Here is a 22,968-nt window from a genome sequence, read left to right as displayed (position 1 = left end):
TTTGTAATTCATTAGCTGTTGCTGTAGGAGTATGAGTGTGGGCAAACAAATTAACGACAATTGCTTCACTTTTAGTTCTAGCACAACAATAATAATCAGGCCTGTTGAAAAGCTTCTGAATCAAAGTAATAGTACAGTAATTTGAGTTGATTGTGAGAGATGGCATTCCTGGACTGTTTCTGTATAAAAAAGATTTCATCTCTAGCTACTTGTAGATGGCAATGATGCTTCCTTTGGAGGTGATTGTTTATGTCACTTCCTTTAAGAAACAGGATTTTTTTTTAACATTTCATTAAATGAACACTCCCCTTGGGCATTTTTGCCAGGCATCACACTTTCCAAGTTTAATATTCACTTTCACTGTCTACTGCAGAACTGACCTCCTATCAACTTTCACTTCTAAGTAGGAACTGTTGCCAGTTGCACCAAAAATCGGTAGACGCGGTTTTCTATCACTAAGTAAGTGAAATCTGCCAACAATGTACAGCTCTCTCATTTGATTGTTAGGGCAAGCGTGCATACATGCCAAACAATGAACAATGTGAACACATACACCACATTGCTCAAATTCTCCACAAAATTAACTTCCATATGGCTGTAGTTTCATTACGAGAAATGGTTGTGATGCTCCTTTGTGTACCACATGTGATTTTGAGTATACTTGTGTACGAGGCTATTAAGTGGAAGTCTGGCCAGTTAGGGGCGGTGGTAGATTATACCTGTTTTTTCTTTTCAACAAATCTGTTGCTTTTTCATTAGGTTTAAGTTGATTTAAACCAAATGTGATGTACATTGTAAAAATATATATTTTTGTAACATGCTGCTTTTAAGATTTTTTTCAGAAATATTTAATGAATTGGAAAACTCATACTACTGCACGCATTTTGTTTTTCAATTAAAAACCAGGACAATTATGTGTCCCGAATGATTTTATCAGGAGACTGGGACATTTATGCGAAAACTGGGACTTCCCAGCAAAATTGGGATGTCCGCTCAGCCTATTTGAGTGTTGTATATTAATCGCTAAGTGCTGTACTGTACATTTTAAACTCATTTTTCCAATTTCTTGCCATACCATCAATATTCTACCCCCTCTTACTCTCACAAAGGGAAGGCCTCGGACACAGCCAACTGTAAGGAGACTGCCTACACAACACTTGACCGTCCTCTTTTAGAATACTGCTACACGGTGTGGGATCCTTGCCAGATAGGACTGACAGAAGTTCAAAGAAAGGCAGCACGTTTTGTATTATCGCGAAATATGGGAGTGTGTGTCACAGAAATGATACAGGATTTGGGATGGACATCATTAAAAGTAAGGCGTTTTTCGTTGCAACGGAATTTTCTCACAAAATTCCAATCACCAACTTTCACCTCCGAATGTGAAAATATTTTGTTGGCACCGACTTACAGAGGGAGGAACGATCACCAAGATAACATAAGGGAAATCAGAGCTCGTACGGAAAGCTATAGGTGTTCATTCTTTCCGTGCGCTATACGAGATTGGAATAATAGAGAATTGTGAAGGTAGTTTGATGAACCCTCTTCCAGGCACTTAAATGTGATTTGCAGAGTATCAGTGTAGATGTAGATATTTGGCAGGTAACTTGTGTACAATGTAAAATGGAAAGTTCGAAGATGTTTTGACTCAACACAACAAAGTCAAAAAGGACAGGGATGCTGTTGGACCCAATCATCGTAATGCACGATATAACACCTGCCCCCCCACACTGTCATTTGGACAAAGGCTTTGGTTGGGACACACTGCAGCATCCTCTGTACAGCCTGGATCTTTCGTCATGTGATTCTTACACCTTTGGTGACCTGAAGAGATGTTTGTGGATGTTGGTTTCAGTCAATCGAGGAAGTGCAACAGTGGGTCTGTCAGCAGCTGACTGCAGTCTGCTAAACAGGAATTGATAGTCTCCTCTCCCACTGACATAAATGGCATATGGTGATTACTTTTGAATGGAAGTATTACATGATCCCATTATGGGGGTGTCCAATTTTGATTTGACTGCCCCCTTATAGTAATGAATTGAAATTTTACTCCTCGTTATATGAAAATAATTTCGAGTAAGAGTGCTCTGAAGACAAGCTTTCAACATACTGTAGCATAATGGAGAAAAATGATCCCTTGTCGCAGTGGGTAGTACACACATAACAACACATGGCACAATATCCCATCACAGTGTCTGCAAAAATGTTGTCGTGTTGTCTGAAGTTCTCTGTTGCTTATAAGGAACAAATGATTAATTTAGCTCTTTGGGTGTAGGAGAGGTCAATTGTTCAAGTGATTCATTTAAAAATGGTTTTTACTTGCTCCAAATCCGTAAATTAACAAAACATATCTTGAGAAGGTTTTAAAACCATTAGTTGGTAATAACATGTTTAGTCTGATATTCAATTCCTGGGATGGGCAAGCTAATACTGTCATTATAGATGGGAGGATCAGCCAACTTGCATGGTAGAGGTAATACTGCCAACACGTGTGCCAACAATGTGATGTTAATTTTTATCATCAAGTTAAAAACACTTTTTTTTTTTTTGGGGGGGGGGGGGGGGGGGGGGGATGGAAGCTTCACTTGCAATCTGCTTCTGGAGGCTCACAGAAATTGCAAAACTGCATGGAGCCAATAATGATTCACAGCATAATTCATGAGCTTTCCATCACCAATTTTTCAGGCAGTGTTATTGTATGCATAGTATGCATCAAAATTAATACTCAACAAATGAGATTTTTAAATGAAAACCAAGTCTGTTTTCTCTGAATACTGGAGAATATATAACAGAGTGAGTTAAAGAGACATTGTAAAGTGACCAGGATGAAATTTGTAATTCTTTACTAATCCAAGTCATCTGAGAAATTTATTTGCTTACCTTGTTACTGTTTTGTATTGATTTACTTACTTTATTAACCCTGCTATTCCTACCAATTTCAAAACGGGGAAAAATGTGTGAATGTTCTTGGCAATTGAACACAGGTTCTCTGCTCACCATTCAAATGCTTCTGGAGCTACACCAGCAGCACTTTTGCATGTTAGTTTGCAAAACATTTGGGTCGACAGCTCTGTCAGATACTTTTCAGTGGAGTACACAAAAACCTCTTTTACCTGGAAATATTCTAATAAATGCAAAAACTCTACATAATACACAAACTTTTTATAGACACTAACACACTACTTCAGTAAATAGAGTTTAAGTTTCTTTCATTTCGAACTTGCATGATCATGTAAACATTTCACTAACATCAGTTCATCTCCGGCTGATATTCTATGTGTACCATTAACTTTTTCCAGCTGTGCCGTTGCCCCACATGAGGCATTATTTCCTCCCCTTAAATGCCACTTTTATTGTCCACTTCATCATCACAGTCATTCTGCAACCAGGCATCAAAGTCACTACATCTACATCTGAACAACCAGGAAAGTTTACTGACATTTCAAGGAATTCAGAAATGTTGACAACTTCACAAATTTAAGCTAGACGAAGCCTTCTTGGTTACCCAGGCCTGCCAACCCAAAGTTTGGATCATTTGCTTCTTGAGGAAACCAAAATTTCATTTTTTGTGATGACAATCTATTGTAATTTGAGAAATGAATTTGTTGAACAGCCACAGCAACTCCCCCCCTCCCCCCCCCCCCCCCATTCTTCTTCTTCTTCTTCCTCCTCCTCCTCCTCCTCGTCCTTCCTGTGCAAAATCTACTTAATCTTCACATGTTACAGTGAAATCAAATTAATCTGAAAAGCAGGTACACAGCCAGAGAGCTGTGGATGACTTAACAGTCCTTTCATACTCCCAGGTACCTTGGAACTGCTCTGGACAGAACTTTTGACTCTCAAAAAAAGAGCCTACCACACGTACACAAAACAGGTGGTGGCCACAAGGAATGACATTTTATATACTGTTAATTTCTTGGGACCCGAGGTGTTTTCCACAGCAAAATGTGTGCTGTCCATTTGCCACAGGTCCACAGATGCATACGGTGTACCTTAAAGTGGTATTTCAAATGCAAGTGGAGTGTCAGTGCTGTTACATGCTTCTATGCACTTCACATCAGTGAGTTACAGATAAGTGGTTACCTATCCAGTCTCTATTGTTTCATAATAAAGAATGTGACGTGTAACAGCCTGTAGACCACAGTATTTTTACTTAAGATTTGTGTGTGTGTGTGTGTGTGTGTGTGTGTGTGTGTGTGTGTGTGTGTGTGTGTGTGTTTAGTTTAGCTTTCCGCCTGGCAAATTGCAATTCAACAATGATCTATCTTTGTACTGCAGCTTACATTGATTTGCTTTTAAATTCTAATGAAACTACTCATGCCACAAATCTATAACTGAAAACTGAATTATACTACAGTATTTAACTGCTTGTACACTTATTTATAAAACTATGTTGTAGTGCTTTTTCTTTTATAACTTAAATAACCTTGTCTCCAGATATTCTTTACTGTTCAGCAAAATCTCATTTTAGAAACATGTTACAGCATTGCTCGTGCTGTGTTGTCAGCATCGCACGATGGTAGCCAAGCAATGAGTGCAGCTGTGCGAGTCCTGGCTCAATTCATGGAATAGTGATCTGCATATAGAGACTGATGGCTTCTTATTTTATATTTTACCTGTAGATGTCTATGTTGTTTCATGTAGGATTAATAGCAGATTCCATACTTTTGTTTTGTATATATTCATTAAAATGATTTATTAAAATTAAAGGACAATTAATGGAATTATTGTATTAAATAAAGTTAATGTAAATATTTGTATGTTAATAAATTTTGTAGAATGATTTTAATTGATTATATAGTGTTAATTACTGCTTAGCTAACTATCACGAGGCTACTGTTTCAAGGAATTATGAATATTGGAACAGGAAGTCTTGTAAAATCTGTCACTGCCCATACGACTTTCAGCATCATTTGAAAATTCTTAGTGTTGGGATCCATCGACAAAATCCACGGTATCATTTCTGATAAAATCAGATCAAATACATCTATTTGAAATTGTAGCCTCTCTATTAACTGAAGATTTTCTTGAAGTTTCTGCCACTGTTTCTCATCTTTGTAAACCAAGTGTAATTTTTTATTAAGACCTGCAACACAAAAATACACAACTGTAAGCTACAACAAATTACAAAAGAGCAAGTAACTTCATGCCTGAAATATACGAATACACATTAGTTCTTTAAGTGAAATAAAGCCACTAATTCAAATACTATTTAGTTAGTGACTAGCAGTCTTTCAATCAGTAGATACATATTGAAACAAGTTTTCCTGGAAACACAGCGATTGGGAGAGAAACACCCGATATAAATCCAGCTACTTGTAGGCAGTATAGATAAAAAAATTACTGCAACTTGCTTTCAAGCAATGGACCACTCCAGACAGCAATATCAGTATTTCAACTAATTCTACATAATAATAAGCTGCTTTTGTGCAAGTTGCCTAGCCAGTCTGATTGGTGTTTGAAATTTTTTATTTTATTTATCATTTTGCATTTTAATATTCTTCTGTAATGTGCAAATACAATTCATTGTGGCCTGCATGCCAAGTCGGGGACTGTCACTTCAGCAAAGGTTGTTTGTCCTGCAAACAGGCCTACTACACTTCATTGTAGGTAGCTAATTGGGAGCATGGGAGGTAAACCACATTTTAACTGCTGGACGTTCTCTAGCACCAGCTTTCAACTTTTTCAGAATTTGTCCTGACACTTAAATTGATGCTGTGACAGGCTAATGGCATCAACAAACCAACGTAGGTGTATCCCATATACGGAATATAGTGAGTTTACTATCTTTTAACCAACTCTTTCATTTAAAAAATCCGTTCAGGTGCCCATATCCTAGCTGACTTTACGAGGCCTCCTGTGCACCTATAATTTCACACCTTTATTTTCATCTGCACACACTGACATAAGAGAAAACAATGTAAACCTTACAGGATTTGTGAAAGGACCACACAGAATCCCACATGTATTCTGTAAAAATCTAGCACATCTTCAAGTACTGTTTTCTTCCAGATTTTGACCAACTGCTTTGCAAGAAGAGGCATTATAAAACTGAAGATATAGTGTGCTTAAAATTAGTTGCAACTTTTGACATTTGGCTCACCAGAATGGATGTGACACCAATGGCAAGCCGGCTTTCCCACCACGCAGCCAACAGTTCAGTTGGAAAAGAACCCCTGTTGCCACGCAATAGATGTGTGAATGTTCAGCAGTTCTCATAGTGAAGTGGTATTTTTTGGTGTTGAAATGTTCTGCAATCAGGTGTATTGATTAAGTGTTTTATGTTGGCATTGCATTAATAAAAACAGTGCAGCCTGTCTTAACAAGAGATTCACAAAAGAAGAGGTCTCCAAGAAAACATTAATTCACCAGCTGCAAAGTTATTGAGCTTTGGAAGGGGAATTTCAATCTGTCCACAAGGTCACAAATTTGTGTTTTCTGTGCACAGTTATTTTGAAATTGAGTGCAATACTGGCAGTCCAATTTTAGATGTTGCAGTAGTGGTGGACAGAACAGCTATTGCACTTAGCATTCATCGATCTATAGTACTAAGAGCTGGGAAGGAGAAGGAAATGATTAAGCAACATTAACTTGTTCTTTAGTAGAAACCCTGGGCAAAAAAAGAAGTTACGACAGAAGGGTAACCAAGGTGGATGCATTTGTATGCCTATTATCAATGCAAGGAGTACCCCACCTTAAATAAACTGCTTTTCAATGTAAAGAAACAGAGCTGTTCAAGGGGAGTTGGTTATCACATCAAAACTGTCTTCAAGAGATTGGTTTATGGCAAAAGATGATTTCCTGTCAGACATTTATCATCGAGAGGAGTGACATACTGGCCTGGAGAGGTTGATATCTGTTTGCCATGAGGAGCGCATTCAAAGACATTGTTTGACTTGTGATTAACACATGTGACATGTTGACAAACAGGTGGACAGACTGCACAGCACAAGGAACAAGGAACAAAAAAAAGCACTGTGAGGCAGGGGTGGCAGGATAACCATCCTTCACACTGGCTCTGCTTGCTGCTTCATTCAAAACTTTTTATTGCTGTTCCGTTCCAGGCAGCAAAGCACCTATCATGAATAACTGAATGCCAGAGTTTTCATGAAGTGGTTTTCGAATACTCTGCTGCAAAATAGTCCTCCAAATTCAACAACAGTAACAGAAAAGTGTCATACCTTCCTATTGTGATGAATAAAACTGTAACAGTGCAGTGGAGGTAAGTGTATATTTTACTTCGGGTACCATATAAAGTTGCATCTAGCATGAATAAGGTGGAGTTAATGGAACTTGTAGCACAGTACAAGGCAAAAACTTTATGCTACCATGTGAACAAACTGGCTAATGGCATAGGGCAGTGTGTAACCAGGCTTCCTTCACATCATGCTCATTTAAATCTGATTGAGAATATATGGGTCTGGGTGAATGGCAATGTGGCACAAAACAAAAAGAAGTTTACACTCAGTGTTGCGTTTCTGTTCATTGCAGGTGACAAATATTCCAATCCCTTTGAGACATAACATATTCTTCTAGAAATGAAAATGTATATAAGTAAAGTTATTGCTATCAGACTATCAGTGGAATATAAACAGTCTGTATGGATGGTGTAACTCTGAATACTTATCTTGAGATCTGCTTGTTGTCCTAGAGTTCTTGTTGTGAACTGGATTCACATTTCACGTTCAAACAGTGTGTAATGTGAAACAAGGAATAGGTATACCTTAATTCATCTCATTGCAATTTATTGCACACAGTGACACAGATGGAGCAACACAAAATCTCTGATCAACAATGACTCCCAGTGAGCTGGCTCTCTCACTTATCCCTCTGAACAATGTTTCCTAATTGGTATTGTAAATTTTCAATATTACTGTTAAAAATAATTACATCCAATTGAACTGAATCACTTACATTATAGTTCTAAACACTCATCAGTTTTGGACATTCAATTCAGCCTTATTACAGGAATTCACGTCAAATATGTGAAGAAAAAAAAATGGTTTCTTAGTTTTCTTAATGACATGAAGATAAGAGTACAGTAAGTTCTTACCATGTTTTTGACTTCCATACAATCAGATCCTTTATTCGGTAAGTGCAATAATTCTGTTTGGTAATTTGTTCATGCATTTCAGACAGCATTATTTCGTGAATTATTTTAGTTACTTTGGGAACTAATGGCTTACATTACGTATATTTGTTTTATGGATTAACAGTAGCAATTCAGATGTTATTTCAGGTATTTTGACCAACGGAAGAAAATTAAGTAATACATTTCGTATAATTCACTAGGTGTGGATGACTGGTGTGAACACTGTATTTATCTTATAATTTTACCATTAATTGGAATCTGGGTGATTACATGACCTAAATAAACTAAGAGTTGTTGCATCAACCAAGGCAGTAAGCCTCTCTAACTGGTCTGTTACGTATCACCAGTGAGGTTGAAATGCTGGCAAAAGAAGTCATTGCAACTGTTTCCCCATAGGAGCCATCTGTCATACCAAGAAGGTAATTCAGGAGTACTGCTGGAAGGACAGACTGAAGAGACAGTCATTTCTGTTGGTTCAAGTACCAGTTCTGGGTTTGAGGATAAGGATAGGGACTTTTCTTCATTTGGGGACCTCTACTGTCATGAGTAGGTATAAAAGATTCATAGATGTAACTGCTCTGTTCAGTACTGCCATTTCTTTACCGCCAAAGGATGTTTGCCTGGCGGCCAGCGAATGGCCATGACCAAACACAGGCATGGTGTTATCACCACTTGCTGGCACACTTCCCTCCACTTGCTCCATATGAAACTGTCAAAAGCCACAACTTATTTCAAATGCACTATAAAATCATATATTGTAAATGATGCACAAAGATGCTACCCATACACTCTGAGCAGTCATGGTCTCACATGGTAGTCACACTTTTGTGTGTCACCTCAAAAAGAGACAACACCCCCAACTACCACACATGAGCAACCATACTTTCATTAACGTGTACGACAATAATAATATTTATCCTTGGTTATAACTATATTGGTACATATGTTAAGAATAACTGCTCAGACAATATCAGGATTTATCTGCTCACAAGTCCACTCGTGCTCTTCCCGCACTACGTGGCGGCAAGGTGAATTCTTAGCTTGACACTTATTATTCAACAGTTTCCTTTTGGGTCAATAAGCAATGGACATTTTTCCCAGTGAGTAGATTCCGTAATTGATGTAAGTTTCTATTAGATAAGCAAATTACACTTTTAGTTTTGCCTTTGCCAGCATCTCTTTATTAGCATCAGAAGTTTTCCAGCTGTTTCTTTTATCTATGAATATGGTGGAAATCAGAGGGCCAAGTACAGTGAATATGACAGGTACATTGCCAGAGAACCTTTGTGCATATATTTTGAGAATGCTGGTCTAACTCTACTATATTCTTTAGACAGAGCAAGTGGTACTAATCATTCATGTTCCCAAGTGGTTACATGCCATTTTTCAGTTTGGGCATTATGAGTGACAATGAGAGACACCATTAGTTAAGTATTGGCAGAACTTTCTTAGAGTGGGTATGTACAGAAAGTGCAGGTATGGAAGGAATGTGTGGGGCTGCTAAAATAGGGTTATAGAGTTGATGAGGTAGAATTAAGAAGTCAGAGTGCTAAAGAGCAGTTCAAGCCATGAACCCAGGGAATTATGAGGTGAACAGGCACTTAGGTTAAGAAACATAGAACAGTAAAGTGCTGATGTGGTGATTGGTGGTAACCCATGAACTCAAGTTTCTCTCTCACCCTTACTGTTCAACCTATATCTATCTGATCTTCGTCCAGACAATACTGCTATGCCAATGACCTGGCTCTAGCTGTGAAACACCAGGAAATGAAGACAACAGAAGAGATTCTAGCCAATGACCTGTCTGCATTAGATAATTACTTCAAAATCTGAAGACTTCAACCCAGTGTGAGTAAAATAGAAGTGTGTTGCTTCCATCTAAATAACCAGTTGGCGAACGTAAAACTGGAAGTAAGTTTCAGAGGCAGAATCCTTCATCATAATTGGAACCCAAAATATCTTGGTGTCATCCTGGATCGTACAGTAAGCTTCAAACAACACCTTGTTAACTTAGCCCAAAAGCTGAGGACTCTAAACAACATCCTCCGTAAGCTATGTGAAACTACCTGGGGATCTTCAGCAACCACCCTGCGATCTTCAGCTCTGGGCTTGGTGTACTCAAGTACTGAGTATTGTGCACCTGTTTGGATGAACAGTCATCATACAAGGCTTGTTGATACCCAGCTGAATATGACAATGCGCATACTATCTGGCGCAATCAGATCTACTCCAGTTTATTGGCTTCCACTGTTAACCGGTATAATGCCTCCTGATCTATGCAGATGTACTGCCCTTATGAGAGAATTCCACAAGATCTCCAGGAATTCTAATCTACCCATGCATAGCGACCTGCCACTTTTAAATCGCAAGAGACTGAAATCACGCCATCCAACTCTGTGCGATGCTGCTGACATGGTTGCTACGAATTTCAAACCTCTTGAAGAATGGAAAGGTCGATGGGAAGCAGTGACAGATATGCACCTGCATAACATCTTCTCAGGTGCTTAACTTCCAAGTGGATTCGACTTACCACGCAAGACCTGGTCTACTCTCAACAGTATCTGTACCAGTCATGGGCGATGCAGGGATGCTCCCATTAAGTGGAAGAAGCTGCCTGATCCAGCTTGTGACTTCGGGGCTCCATACCAGACTGTTCACCACATTGTCAGTGAATGCAGGATTCGAGCCTATCACGGCGCCAAAGAGGACTTCCTGCTAGCAACTCCATATGCAGTGCGCTGGATTGAAGGACTGGATATTCAGTTGTAAAGATAAACTTAAGTTTCTTGTGTGTCAATATGTACATATGTATAGGTAATTTAATTTCATGATATGTCTGTATTAGCCATACCCTAAATAATTACTGGAATAAATGTCCCACATAATAACAATAATGATCTGAATCTTCTATGATGTATTGAATGTTCTTAGCTTAATGCAAAACGTGGATGCTGAACATGTGATTAGTACTGTGTGTAGGCATTCAATAACAAGTGCCATGCTATTTGGAGTTTAAAATAAACTGACAAAAGAGAAAATTAACTTTCGTGAGAATAATAAATGCAGATCATTATGTATGATGAACTTTTAGTTACAGGCTATGGTCAAGAGTATGGCTTTCAGAGTGAAACTAATGGACTTAATATTGCAGATAAAACTACCCACAATTCCAGTGCCAAAGTGAAGAAAGTAATTTTACAAAATGCAGGTCTTGATTTTCGTTTCTTTGCAATCCAGGCTCTCTTTGCGATTGTTTTTCATCGAGCAGAACCTGAAGTCTAGTGAAGTATTCACAATTTGATTTAACTATGCACCAATAACAATCCCTTTATCATATCAGAAAAACACTAGTTTTAACATTTCCAACAAATGAAATCCAACTTCATCTTTTTTGGAGCAGTGTCAGTATCTTTCACTGTTTTCACTGCTGCTTGGTTTCTGGCATGGAGCAAATGATTCACAGCTGACCTGCATCATGCGTCGTTGATAAAAAATCTGCGGGACTTTTTTTTAAAATGGTCTAAACAAAGCGATAAATTGGTTTTCATATTTGCCTTTTGTCAGTATTAAACAAATGTGCTGACCATACTACACAAAGCTTTCTCATTGTTGATCTTTCATATAAAATGCAATGTGTGAAGATACATTAATTGATGCATTCTTTGTATACCCAGCCGGGCACTGTCTGCAATACATGGCTGTCCCATATGACTGCCAGCAAGAACTTTCTGACCACCGCTGTGGATCACTGCACTGAGATTGTTCACATGATTCTGCCACAATACTGCTTTCGATTCTAAATAAGACCATGTCTTGCATTGTAATATCGTTAATATCTGTTGACCCTGCTACAAATAAAATTTGACTGTCTTTTTGTTACAGAGTGCTACATCAGCCTAAATTTGCTGTGACAATCTCCTCACTGCTATGGATTTTCCTTGCTTCTTCATATTGTGCATAGTGTTACAAAAGCTCAGTTACGCTATGTTGTCCTGGCCACTGGAATGAACATTACTCTCTCAAAACTTCCACTTTGCTAGCTATGACAGTCCTGCTAAATTTTTCTACTATTTGGTGAGCAGTTCTATTCAGGAAATAAGCAGTATGCTGCACAGCTACCTCACATATAATATTAGTTATTTCGCAACTCTCTAATCACAGATAGTTCAAATATGACCTATGCTTGCTCTCAACATTTTCATATTGATTGTAGTTTTGGGACGTCCTTCATATGACTAACCACCAACAACATTGAAATGCTTTGTGTTAACAATCCAAGAAAAATAGTTTTAACGATGGAGCTGTATTCCTGGTTATCCATTCCAACAAAACACACAATTGTTTAAACAGCTGTTCTGAAGATGAAGTTCATACAAGAAACACAAAATTTAGTGAGCAAAGAACAGAAAATCCAGGGTGAAAATTTAACAATATCGTGAAAAGCATAGTTGCTACTCACCATATAGCGCAGATGCTGAGTCATAGACAGATAAAACAAAAAGACTTTTAGAAAATGAGCTTTCACAGCCAACTAGGTCTTCTTCAGAAACAACCACACACACACACACACACACACACACACACACACACACACACCACAGGCTATGAGTCTGCATGGTTTGTGAAAATGAATTCCCTGAAGGGTGGTCAATTTTACTGAGCGACACTGAACAAGACAAAGGCTTCTCCAGGTGATGATGCAGGATCAGAGTCCTGACATTGCTGAGAGAAGACTTGGTAAAATGGTCGACTCCATCTCATGTGAAGAGGGGTAATGTCTTCTGGATCGGTACCCAGATTTTTCCAAGGCCATTGCAAAAGTGGTCATGTGATGAAGATGTTAGCATTTTCTTTTTCACATCAAAGTGTGGTAAATGACCAAAGTGATTGTTTTCTTGGACTGACTGTTTCTTATTGAAAACTGAGCACTTTGACAAGCGGGATCATGTCGGTCCAGACTTCTGACACAAGTTTTAGGATGGACACAAGGTGTGATATCATGCTGGGTACATCCATAATTACCACAGATGAATTCATTGAACATCAAGATGATGTACAAACCAAATGGAAGCAAACAAAGCATTGCACATATGATGGTGCATAAGGTCTGATCATGGCCTCCACCTTTTCTGCACGTGTTGTCCCCTCAAACATTAGACTTCCATGTCAACTCTGTTATCTTTGGCCCCTTCTGGATACAGCGGGCAAACTGTGCCTCTCACCTGGAGACCGGCATGCAGTTTTTTATTCAATTACCAAGATAATGCTCTGTGATTTGTGTAAACTTATACGAGGAGTAAAAGACTCTGGATTGTCACCTATAGAAGTACAGCTCAAGTCTGACAAGCGTGCTGTCCTGATCAGGAGGAACCACACTGTGTCTTTTGCAGTGCTATTCAAACTTGTATTCAATGTGTAACACCAAGAACTGAGGTTTGGTCATTAAATAGGTGTCTCTCTCGGTGTCTCTCTCTGTGTCTCTCTCTCTCTCTCTCTCTCTCTCTCTCTCACTCACTCTATCTATCTATCTATCTATCTCTCCATTCCAATAGAGACTAGCTACTGTGTTGAGTAGAGTTCTCTATGCCAATGTCCTTGTCCTTTCTCCCACCGCATAGCAACTGGTGGAAACACTTGGGAGTTGTACTGCCAGGGCTTCACAACCACTAGCTTTAGTAAGTTTGAATCACTTTATGGCACACTGTCTGCTCTGGTGTCACCCAATCCAACTCAGCACATTCTGCCCAAGTGCCACTCAGCCACCTGGTATGGTGAGTGTTACCCTGAGTCCTAGTACTCCAGTGGGAATGGGCACCTACTCCTTGGCATGCTTAGACAGTTTACAGTGCAGAAACCAGAAGTGCAATCCCCACACTGTCAGTGGTCACAGACTATGTCTGTATTATGCACTGGCTACTATGTTAGGTTTTGGGAGAGGGAAGCAGTTTACCTAGAAGTGGCTGTCAGGATGGTCATGCCTGGGCAGATACACAAGTACAATGTTTATTAGTTACATGTTCCATAGATCATTTGAATGATTCTTTTATTGATTATGTATACACTAGTGTTGTTGATGTTTATGTTGTTTACTGGTCAGCAGTTTTTCAATAGAAATTCATCCATGGAACAGAAGTAGTAGTCCAGGAGAAATGATTTTAGGTTAGACTGAAAATCTGTTTTACTACCTGTCAGATATTTTGTGAGATTGGGCAAATAATCAAAGATTGTTGCTGCTTCGTACTGAACACCTTTCTGAACCACTGATGGGTTTAATAATGGCAAATAAAAGTAACTTTTTTAGATATGGACCTCACTGTTCTGTTCTGTACCTTTCCCTGCACAATTCACACTTCAGTCAAATTTGGAAAGTATGGACATCAAACCTGGGAAGGGACCAAGTTGAGAATGGTAGAAATTAACTTAAGGGGCCACAAGAATAAGCCAAGCTAAAACCTACGTGAAAGCCAGGTTGTCATCAGGAAAGTGGAATAAACTATAATGAGTGGGGGAATAAACTAGGGGCTAGCAACTGCAGTACAGAAAACGTGGAGTACTTCAATGACTCAGCACCCACACTCACCATGGCCATACCCACAAGAGTCATCATGAACCCCCTGGGGGTTGATCTAGTTGCCAACCGCTGGTTCTCAATATAAATTAATACCCATCTGTTACACTGAATCTTTATACTCAATCCTGCAAGCAGCTTTAAGTTCTGTCTCAGCAGAGTTCAGTTTCTTGCCTACTGTGACAAATACACCACCTCCCTTTCCCATTAACCTATCCTTTCAATGTACATTTAAGCTTGTCCCAAAAAATCTAAGGAAGGTCACCTTTCTTTACCTAATATATGTGAGCCCCTTTGCTGTTCAGGAGTGCTTCAAAATCTAGAACTTTGTCACTAATGCTTCAGCAGTTAATCACTAGCTTTTTTATAGTTATATCTACTGGGGTCATTTAGTTGGAATTTACACTAATACTTTAAGGTTTCCTACAGATATTGTTATCTGAACTGGATGGAGAGTTGCTTAACACACAAACAGCCTCTTCTCAGTCTCGGATGTGTGATGCACTTCTGACCCATTAAGGAGGTTGCTACAGTTCTGAAACTGTACGGTGCAGCACAGCTTGTCGCAAAAACCTCTTGTTAAAGCCTTCCATTCCACGCAGAATAAGGAAAACGGAGTGGGGGTCACAATATGATTCAAGTGTGACCTTTGAGCCCAGTCAACAAGAATTGTTCATTCTAACATGTGCTACAATCTGCAACTCATAATATCCTGTTTCCTCAATGGCTGCCAAAATAGCTTCTTTAACATGATAAACAAGGCATCCAGGCATATAAACAGAGAGCAAAAGATGATCTATCTCACCCTTGCCGCTAATTTCCTATGTGGCGTCATTATTCATTATACATCTGAACTGCTGACAATGAACAGACCCTTACCCTTCTGCACTTACTTCTCCTGGTGCATGACAAAGCAGGCCTCCCGACAAATGAAACACGTCTCACTGACTCATTTTCAGTGGGACAAAGAACTTTAAATTTGTTCGTTAGTTGGATGGGCATAATACTCTTATTTCTCCTGGCCTCTGCAATTAGACCTACCACTGACTTGCTACGCGCAGTTTAATTCTTAAGTAATGATACGCCGTGTATTTTCTGGAGAAGAGACAATACGCATGGAAAAGGAGAGTACTTGAAGTACATTCGATCTGTCTGGTATGTAAGACTTTTTATCTCACATACACAACCATTTGCAGCAGTTTCCAGTTGTTTGACAGCTGTCAGAGCGATTTCCACCCACTTGCCAACAGCAGACCCAGTGACTGCATTTTAACTGGTGTAATGTTTTTCTCCATAGTAAACAAATGGCTTTAGAAGTGAATCAACAAGCTTAGTTTAGTTTCTGGGTAAGTTACACTATGAGGATAAAAAGCTCTCCTTACAAAGTTAAGCAATTAAGCATCAACAAAAAGATTTTGTGTTATAATAAGAGTAAAAGCTGAGACAAAATTTAACTTCTTGGAACTTAAGTCTCGAATTTTTTGTTTTGATGGGATTATGCTCACTAACAAACTGTAAAATAGTGGAAATTTGCAATGAATGGAGACATTATAAATTGCTGTTGAAAGGGCAAACAAAACTGTGTACAATATGATAGTTACAATAACTGCAGAACACAATATTACACCACAGCAGTCATCTGAAGTACATTTATGCCACAATCATCATCTTCTAAATATCTCCTCAGAACAAACTGGGCAACAACTGGGAAAAGAAACAAAATCACACTAATTATGTAACTATCAACATTGCAATTAAGGATAAATTATTTTCCAAATCACAAAGTTGCCGAAGTCAGTTGAACACACAACTGTAGCTCACAAATATCAGTTTTCCACAAAATACATTATGTGCATGCACTCATAAGATTCTAAAATTTCTCAAAAATACATTATTATTTACACAAAAATACCTTAAAATTAGATGTAATAATTGAATGAACATACTAACAATGAAATTTGTAAAATGCACAAATGTAGAGTAGCAGTGATGTTATGTTACAAACTAGTGTTCTAAAATACAGAATATATCATGACATTCACACAAGTTTTGATATTAGTGGAGAATAGCGTATTAGTTTGTACATTAAATGTTAATATCTATAGATTTGAAGCTACTTCTTTGGCTTACATGTCTCATTTGTACAAAGGAAAAACTGTAAGTCACCTTGTGTATACAAATGTGCAAAATGCACAGACTTTGCACTTAGCTGATTTTCTGACACTTTATACTAGCTTGCTGTAGTGTCTGTCTATCCCATTAATAACAATGAAAATCATGGAGTCCAAGAAAGCATATCGAAGTGGATGATAACTTATCTCAAACAGTTCTCTCTCTCTCTCTCTCTCTCTCTCTCTCTCTCTCTCTCTCTCTCTCTCTCACCCCCCCCCCCCTTCATCATCATCTTCTTCTTCTTCTTCTTCTTCTTCTTCTTCTTCAATAGTGAAACCAATAAAAATGTTTACTTATATAGTTTGTGATTTGGAGAAAATAAGGTGAATATGTTGGACTGGGCTGTGCAAAACTCTGAAAAGAACCCCACTGAACATCTGTATGTGGAACCAGAGCAATGTGTGTCAAGAAGTAATTCCATCTCCATTATACAAGAACACAGTAGAGTGTCTTCTCTGATAATCAAACTGTAGTATTGTAGTAATGAGAGGAAGTCCCAGAACACTATTAGTTATGAGACAACGTTTCAGGAATAAACAGAAATGTGTGTGTGTGTGTGTGTGTGGACATTTTTGGCCACATACAGAAAATCTTTAAAATATGTCCACAATTATAAATATAATTTTCCATGAAATGACATAACATGTAAGAAGTATTATAATTATAATGACATACATGACCTTAATATCTATACAATGAATGACAGGTAAAAAGATGTAACTATCCTCATACCATCAAAAATAGTGGTCTTCCTCCAGTACCACAGTCCCATGTTCTGACATGGAGTGGTGTGTTTACTCCTTTGAGGTGTTGATCTTGATCTGCTCACAGTATGAACAATATTATCTTGATTTGACAGTCTTAAAAATTGTTTTTCCATTCTTTCATATATATTTCTCAACTCCAACTCTTCCTGTACGTCTGTTCTTGAAATACAACTATGTACATCAAATAGTTTATTCGAGAGACTCATAGTATCTGCAAACAAGCGTCCTAGAGGTTCTGAGAGGTTCTTGAGCCAGATTGTCTTATTCTGCAAAATTGATAAACAAAAATGTCAGAAGTTGTTCTGGCCAAATTAGCTACAAGTCAAGTATTCAAAATGAGACCTACACAGTACACTATTACACAAATAGTCTCCTCCTGTTATCCTTCTCCTCAACTGAATTAATTATTTTCATAACAGATGATGATTCAGCGCCAAAAAATATAACGTGATAAAATAAACAACCCCAGAATGTGGTGTCTGCAGCTCATAAATATCTGAAGAATGTCACATTTAATGCCAAGAGCTGCTGATAAAATTTCTCTACAAACCAGTTTTGCTCCACAAACCATCATCGGGTGTTCATAAAAGCATTTACATCGTATTAGGTGATATACAACCATAGGTGCCAGATAATAAAATTCATGAATTTGTCACTGTTATCACATAGTAATATAGAATACATCCAAACGAATGATGATGTAGTTTATATTACTATGTGGCAACAGTGACGAAATCATGGATTTTACCATCTGATGCCAATGATTTTATTCTGCCTAATATGACGTTGAAAATGCTTTTATGAACCTGATTATGGTCTCTGGACTGAAACTAGATGTTAATTAAAGAAATTTTATCGGCAGCTCTTGGAGGCAATCATGACGTTTTCATATTCAGTAAGTTACTTAGGCTCATATTTTTCATACTAAAATGCAGTAATATAACATTTACAAATATTTTGATACTTTGTACCCTCAATTCTATAAACACTATTTTATTTCAGGTTGCAGCTGTGTCACTTTTTATCCTTTAGCGCAAACAGCTTGCCTTCATTGCCAACTGTTTTACTTATGGTGGATGCTGAAACACTTTGGGAGCAAGCTGGTTGTGTCAAAAATCTATGCACAGCAGGTATGAATATCTCTTGTTGTTTCTCTTAACTGGCATATTTCTCTTCTTAAATCTCAGACATGCATTCAAACACATACAAATCTACTCACCTGCCCCCTCCCCCCCCCTTCCCACCCACCCACTCCATGCCGATTAAGGATAATTGGTTACAGAATGCAGTGTGACGTTTACACTATTGTTGAAAGAAAGAATGAATTAAACTAACCTAATACAGCTAACTAATGTAAATCCCCTTAAGTAAAATTTGATGCTGAGCTGAACATCTTCATGCAAAAATACAGATTACTACAACAGCATCACACATACTCCCACTATGAAGCACTAAAAAAAGGTGTTAAATTTAATCCTGTGCGCTGGTGCAAAATTTGGTAATCAAAGAACATTATCCCACAACTACCTGCCCTTCCAATCTATATCGTGAAGGTGAAAATTTCTTCATGTCCTAATTACACCTGTTTGTTTCTGATAAGAGGTTCCTTGCAGAACTAATTTCTAGAAGAATTCTGTGTAACAAGTGCTGTCTGTCCAATTCCTGAGACTCACAATATTTTCACTAGACCATTTTAGGATAAATTTCTGTGTAATATACAGCTGCCAGATACAGGTGCAACACTCAATCGAGAAACTAGAAACAGCAACTTCGATCGAACACAGTTTAACAATGATAAAATGTTTGGATTTTTCCGTAAAAGCGTAAGAAGCCTGTTAGACGAGGATAATGAGCTTCTCATATCAGGAAACTGAATAATCCAAAGTATTTCTACAGATATGCCATGCATAACAAATCATCAAGTGGAATAAATAAGAGAGAGACCAGATGTACCAACATGGTCATAATTTATCATCTCATTACTGTAGGCATAAAATGAGAAACGGCTGTACACATATAAAGTGGACTAAAATACCAAGCTATACAGCTAAATGCAAGTATTGCATTAAAAAGCTGTTTGAAAGCTGTGGAATAGTGAAACAAGGTGAGCAAAAGTAACTAGGTATTATGAAATGGTTACTAAGTTTTTAATATTGATGGAATAATATTGGTAATAGTGCAAACACACAGAACATTAAATACGATAGTCATTTTTCATGCCACATAGTACCAACAGTGGCCATGAGAGGTGGTACACTCAACAATAAAGATGGTCGATCGCCTCACACTTAGAGAATGAGCTGTAATGAATCACATTATTATTATTATTATTATTATTATTATTATTATTATTATTATTTCTCTCATTCTTTTCTTTTTATAAATATAAAATATATATAAAATAATACGTTATATAGTACCAGCGATACTACCCGTTTGTGTCTATAAGTGGTAGCAGGAAGACGTATAACAAATTCCTCCGCATCAATATTGTTAAAAAATGTGTATTCTAACTAGACATTAAAGAAGTGTTATTAGCTAGAGGAAGTTCATTTATAACCTCATCTGTTCATCATTTCACCCGCGTCAAGATTCCTGCACCAAGAGGACCAAAGCAGACAAGAATTTGCGTGAGCAGGTGGAGGGAGGGGGGGGGGGGGGGGGGGGCAGCAGCAGCGATCCTATCCAGAACCAGCATTGTCATACCAAGTTCTACACATAATGGCGGTAGTAAAAAAAAAAGTACATAAATTTAAATGCTGAATATATGTATTGAATATTGAGAGTCTTTTGATACTAGTAAGTGTGTGTTTTCTTTCTGTACACTGTGTTTTCCAGCGTGTTGTCCACGTTTCTTGTGATCACGATATCCAGAAAGGGTAAGCTTCTGTTCTCTTCTATCTCCATGGTAAATTTGATATTTCGATGTATACCATTGAGGTGTTGATGGAACTCTAGCAGTTTGTCCCTGCCATGTGGCCAAACTACAAAAGTATCATCAACATACCTGCAAAAGGCTTTTGGTTTGTGTTTAGCAGTGTCCAGTGCTAGCTTTTTGAAGTGCTCCATGTATAGGTCGGCTATGCCTGGTGCTAGGGGGGAGCCCATAGCTACACCATCTATCTGTTCATAGAACTTCCCACCACATTTGAAATAGGTGGTGGTTAGCACATGGTGAAAGAGCTTGATGATATCCTCCTCAAAGTGTTCTTCAAGTAAAGCCAGGGAGTCTTCTATTGGTACTCGTCTGAATAAGGATGACATCAAAGCTGACTAGTAGGTCTTCATTTTCCAGCCAGATACCCTGTAGTACCTTCACAAACTCAGCCAAGTGTTTCACATGGTGTGGACCGTAACCCACCAAGGGTTTTAGCATCTGTGATAAATGCTTAGCAATACCATATGTCGGCGAGTTAATAGTGTTCAAAATAGGTTGTAATGGAATGCCTTCTTTGTGGACCTTCGGAAGGCCATAGATATGTGGTGGTGCCGGTGCCCTCGGGTACAGCTTCCTGATGATATTCTTCTCTAGTCCCGAGTTGTTCAGCATCTCAACGGTCTTGCGAGTCACTGTTGTGGTGGGGTCCTTCCCTAGTCATTTGAAGACAGGATCCTGCAGGAGGGAGTCGATTTTTTGCCAAGTTTTCTGATTTAAGCAGCACCGTCACGTTCCCTTTGTCTGTTGCCAACACCACTGTGTCCTGGTCCTCCTTGAGTGCCCGTAGTGCCTTGTGTTCTGCCGCCGAAATTTTATGCAGTGCAAATGGATTTTGGGACTCAGTAATCAAAGAGTCCATAGAAATACGGTTACACGACAACCTAATCAACTGCAAGAGTGGCTACCATCTCAGCACAGCCTGGGAGCCTGCAATCAGGAAAATCAGAGAAGACGTTCCGTTCCACCAAGGGCCATGGACGGACCAGACAAAGACGGACGCCGGGACACAAACCCTGCACAAGCATCGCCCCCCCCCACCACAAGCCGCTCTACGTATATCGGGCGAATCCGCGGGCGTGTGATTGGCCGGCACTGGGAAGCGGAGAGCGGTCCAGCAGAGATATCAGCCCACGACCGACGGTATCCCGACACTTCACCTGAATATGATAGAGACGCATTCCATCGAAACGTTGCTACGAGACGATGACACTACTCGGTTGACAACCCGTGAAGACTTCATATAAGGTTAATGAATGAATATGCACATAAATCTAATTTAATTGAAAAGTACCAATATAAAGAAAATTTCATGTTTGAAAATCTTTTTTTCATAATTTTGTTAAACACTGTTCACAATGGAGTCAAAGGAAATGGCTACTCCACGATAAAGGATGATAGCCAAAAACAGTTGCAGGATAAAAATTTTATTATAATAGAAATAGAAATAAAAGAATTTTAATAAAAAAAAATTTATCCTGCAACTGTTTTTGGCTGTCATCCTTTATCGTGAAGAATTTCAACAGTTGCTGTTGCAGCCATGTTTAAAATCTTGAAATGGCTACTGTTGAGAACTCATTACAAAACGCAGTATGCCAAGATGTCAGAAATCCGAGCTTGGCAACAGTTGAAAGTAATGCACCAACTCATGAACTGGCCGATGACTACCAAAACCACCATGCTGGCAGCCTACTATTAAAAAATGATGACACTGGTAATATAACTAATCATGATATCACTTTTATGACGCTTGATGGGAATTTCTCAGGTCTCACCAGGAGACATTTTTTCACAGCGAAAATTCCTTGGATTATTTGCTCACAACATCTCGAACACAAGAACAGAAAGCAGTTCATAAAAGCAATGTAGCGACACACAATTTGACACAGCTCATGCAACTAACAACACAGCAGTTCACAAGACATCAGGAAAATATATGACAACAGTTTTCACAGCAAAATCAAGCATTTAATGATTTCAAGAATAGTATTAGACAACAGTTCAGTGAGGTGAGCAAAACTACAAGCACTGAATTATCTGACAAATTATCCGGGAAATTCACACAGCTCAGTAAACAACTAAAATAAGAAATAATTACCGACATATCCCACAATATAAACACATTACCAGAAAAAGAAACGTCCATAGACTATAAACAGGAACAACTTGCAGGTAAGTTACAAAACCTTAGTGAAGCATATTCTTAAATTCAGGAGATGCAATCTCTAGTGGATGCATTGGTAAAAAATGTGATGAACACAGTCAGCAAGCTGCAAGATGTATGCAAAAACCTACCCACAGATAAGTTATGTGCAGATTTAAAGGAAATAACCGAAAAAGCTGAAGCCAAGATGCTGGATATGGGCAGCACCCTTGTCAGAGTGCAAAATTTATGCAGATACTGTAGAAGCAGCTCAAAAGAGAAAGAAAGCCA

The 22,968-nt window shown here is 38.5% G+C and overlaps 2 protein-coding genes across 3 annotated transcripts in view; one reads left to right on the top strand and one right to left on the bottom strand.

Moving 5' to 3' along the window:
* LOC126175483 (AP-5 complex subunit zeta-1-like) overlaps positions 1 to 4,789 on the top strand; it is a 149,094-nt gene extending 144,305 nt beyond the window's left edge. The window contains exon 12 of the mRNA XM_049922299.1: positions 4,485 to 4,789. The gene's annotated coding sequence lies outside the window, so the exon portion shown is untranslated. The remainder of the gene's footprint in view (positions 1 to 4,484) is intronic.
* Positions 4,716 to 22,968, bottom strand: part of LOC126175484 (uncharacterized) — an 81,496-nt gene continuing 63,243 nt past the window's right edge. For both annotated transcript variants that reach the window (XM_049922301.1, XM_049922302.1), the window contains 2 exons: positions 17,565 to 17,865; positions 4,716 to 5,086 (listed from right to left, as the gene is read on the bottom strand). In XM_049922301.1, the coding sequence (XP_049778258.1) occupies positions 4,842 to 5,086; positions 17,565 to 17,865 (546 nt within the window). In that variant the 3' untranslated portion in view covers positions 4,716 to 4,841. The remainder of the gene's footprint in view (positions 5,087 to 17,564; positions 17,866 to 22,968) is intronic.

The sequence above is a fragment of the Schistocerca cancellata genome, chromosome 3 (genome assembly GCF_023864275.1).
Source record: "Schistocerca cancellata isolate TAMUIC-IGC-003103 chromosome 3, iqSchCanc2.1, whole genome shotgun sequence".
Lineage (NCBI taxonomy): Eukaryota > Metazoa > Arthropoda > Insecta > Orthoptera > Acrididae > Schistocerca > Schistocerca cancellata.
Note: the sequence above shows the minus strand (reverse complement) of the source record. Positions and strands in the feature narration are given on the sequence as shown.